The sequence below is a fragment of the Gavialis gangeticus genome, unplaced genomic scaffold, assembly GCF_001723915.1.
Source record: "Gavialis gangeticus isolate Ggan-Ray unplaced genomic scaffold, GavGan_comp1, whole genome shotgun sequence".
Classification (NCBI taxonomy): Eukaryota; Metazoa; Chordata; order Crocodylia; family Gavialidae; genus Gavialis; species Gavialis gangeticus.
In genome coordinates, this window is record NW_017728998.1 from 356537 (window position 1) to 359036 (window position 2500).

The window sequence follows — 2500 nt, forward strand, 5'->3', positions numbered from 1 at the left end:
GGCGGGGGGGTGCATGCCCACCTGCTGCTGCAGGACCTGCGCCTGCTCCTGGCTGCTCCCCAGCTGCTGGGCAGCGGTAGCCGTGGCCTGCTGCAGCTCCAGGCCCTGTCGCATGGCTGCCTCGTGCTTCTCCTGCCACTGGCTCAGCTCCTCTCTCAGGCGCTGGAGCAGCTCCCTGGGGGGGTGACGGGCAGGGCTGAGGGACGCCTGGCCTGGGGCTCTGAGCTGAAGCACATGCCCGGAGGCCAGGCCCTACCTGCTCTGCTGGGCCTCTTGCTGGCTGGTGGCAGCTCGGTCCCGCAGCACCCGCAGCTCGGCTTCGCGGTGCCGCCCGTCCTGCTGGAGCCGCACAGCTTCGGCCTGGCACTGCCACAGCTGCTCCTGCACACTCTGCAGGCTGCCCTGGGCCAGCAGTGCCCGCTCCTCCTGCTGTGCCCGCGCCACAGCTGCATAGGGACAGTGGCACAGGTCTGTGCCCACTTGCCCCATGTGGCCCTGACCCAGCTGGGATGTGCAGCTGGGGGCTGGAGGGGCCCCAGCAGGGAACAGGGAAAAATTGGGAATACATAGTCTCTCTCTCTCTCACACACACACACACACACAGGTGTTGGTGTGTGTGTGTATATAGTCACAGAAATCAATGGCTATACATATACAGGCACATATGTACACACACAGAGCTATAGGTACACATGCATAGATATATGTGTGTAAGGGGCACATTGTGTTGGGATGTGTGTGTGTGTGTGTATTTACATACATATGGGTAAGAGCGTGTGTGTGTGTGTGTGTGTGTGTGTGTGTGTGTGTGTGTGTGCGCCTATACACACACACACACTATATACACACACACACACGTGTGCAGAAATAGATGGCTATACATATACACAATGTACACAGGGCTATACGAATATGTACACATGCATATGTGTGTGTGTGTGTGTGTTTATATACAGCCATGGATGAGAGAGTGTGCATGTGCCATACACACACACACATATATATATTACACACACACACACACACACACACGCACACACACACGTACATGTGTGCAGTCACTCCAAGTTTATGGGGGTGGGTGAGGGGGAGGGAATCAGAGGATACCCCAAGAAGGTGCCCAAACCCCAAATGAGTTTAGTGAGGACTATGCTAGTAAAGGGACCCTGGATGGTAGAAGGCTATACAGAGATGATTTTTCAAAAATCCTGTGCAACTTCAGCCCCTCAATCATTCCCAATCTATTCTAAATTGGTGCCTCACCCAAATCTACATTGGTGGATCCAAGGAGAGTGCTATACATGTACACACAGAGATAAGAAAAGGTACACACGCATTCTGTGACTAGATCTACACATAGACATGTGTTTATATGTGCGCGCGCACACACACACACACACACACACACACACACACACACACACACACACATTCTCGCACCCGTATTTATGTACATAAGTACACACATACATGGCTGTATACACACAGATATAGTGTGCCCCATACACACACACATACATGTGTGTACCTTTTCATATAGCGCTGTGTGTACATGTGTGTATATGTAAAACCATCTATTTCTGTGACTCGTTACACACACACTATTTTTTTGGTTCACCCATATGTATGTATATAAATACACACCAACCCACGCACCTACACGTGTGTGTGTGCGTGCACGCGTGCGTGCGTGTGCATGCGCGTGTGTGTACATGTACCAAGTCCCCTTTGGTTCAGTGGTAGCATCCTTGTCTGCCACATGGAAGAGCTGTGTTCAATTCCCCAGCACTTATACGACTACAGCCATGGACCCACCAAACAACTGGATTCAGTCTGGTTTTGGCACAATGGCTCAGTGTGTTTGGCTGTTAACCAGCAGGTTGGTGGTTTGAGCCCACCCAGGTATGGCACCTGGCGTGCCCTCTGCCTCAGTGGCCCTTCACGGGGGTCGGACCTGATGAGCTGTTTAGGTCCCTCCCGACCCAAAGTACTATGATATATATATAGAGAGATATATATGGCACAGCTGCTCTTTCTCTCTCACATCTGTATATACACACACCCACATATGCATGTATGTACCTCCCCATCTCTGTGTACGTGTGCATATGTATAGCCATCTATTTCTGTGACTAGATATGCACACACACACACACACACACATATACAGACACACGTGTGTGTGTATCTTTGACTCGTATGTATATAAATACCCCCCCGTGTTTGTATACACATGCAGACAGATACATAGCTACTAGTGCACACGTATACCTATTCATATAGCTCTGTGTACGTGTGTATATGTATAGCTATCTATTTCTATGACTAGATATACATATACACACGTGCTTTTTTCTTTAACCCATACATATGTATATACACATCTACCCGTGTGCATATACAAACACACATGTATTTATTCTTCTGTGTACCTAGTCATATATTGCTGTGTGTACATATATGTTTATATTTATAGCCATCTATTTCTGTGACTATACAC

At 49.4% G+C, this 2500-nt stretch overlaps 1 protein-coding gene across 1 annotated transcript in view; it reads right to left on the reverse strand.

Annotated features, from left to right (window-relative positions):
• Positions 1-2500, reverse strand: part of LOC109289245 (polyamine-modulated factor 1-binding protein 1-like) — a 15348-nt gene that overhangs the window by 5353 nt on the left and 7495 nt on the right. The window contains exons 6-7 of the mRNA XM_019505239.1: positions 257-446; positions 73-175 (exon numbers count right to left, since the gene is read on the reverse strand). Coding sequence (XP_019360784.1) covers positions 73-175; positions 257-446 — 293 coding nt within the window. The remainder of the gene's footprint in view (positions 1-72; positions 176-256; positions 447-2500) is intronic.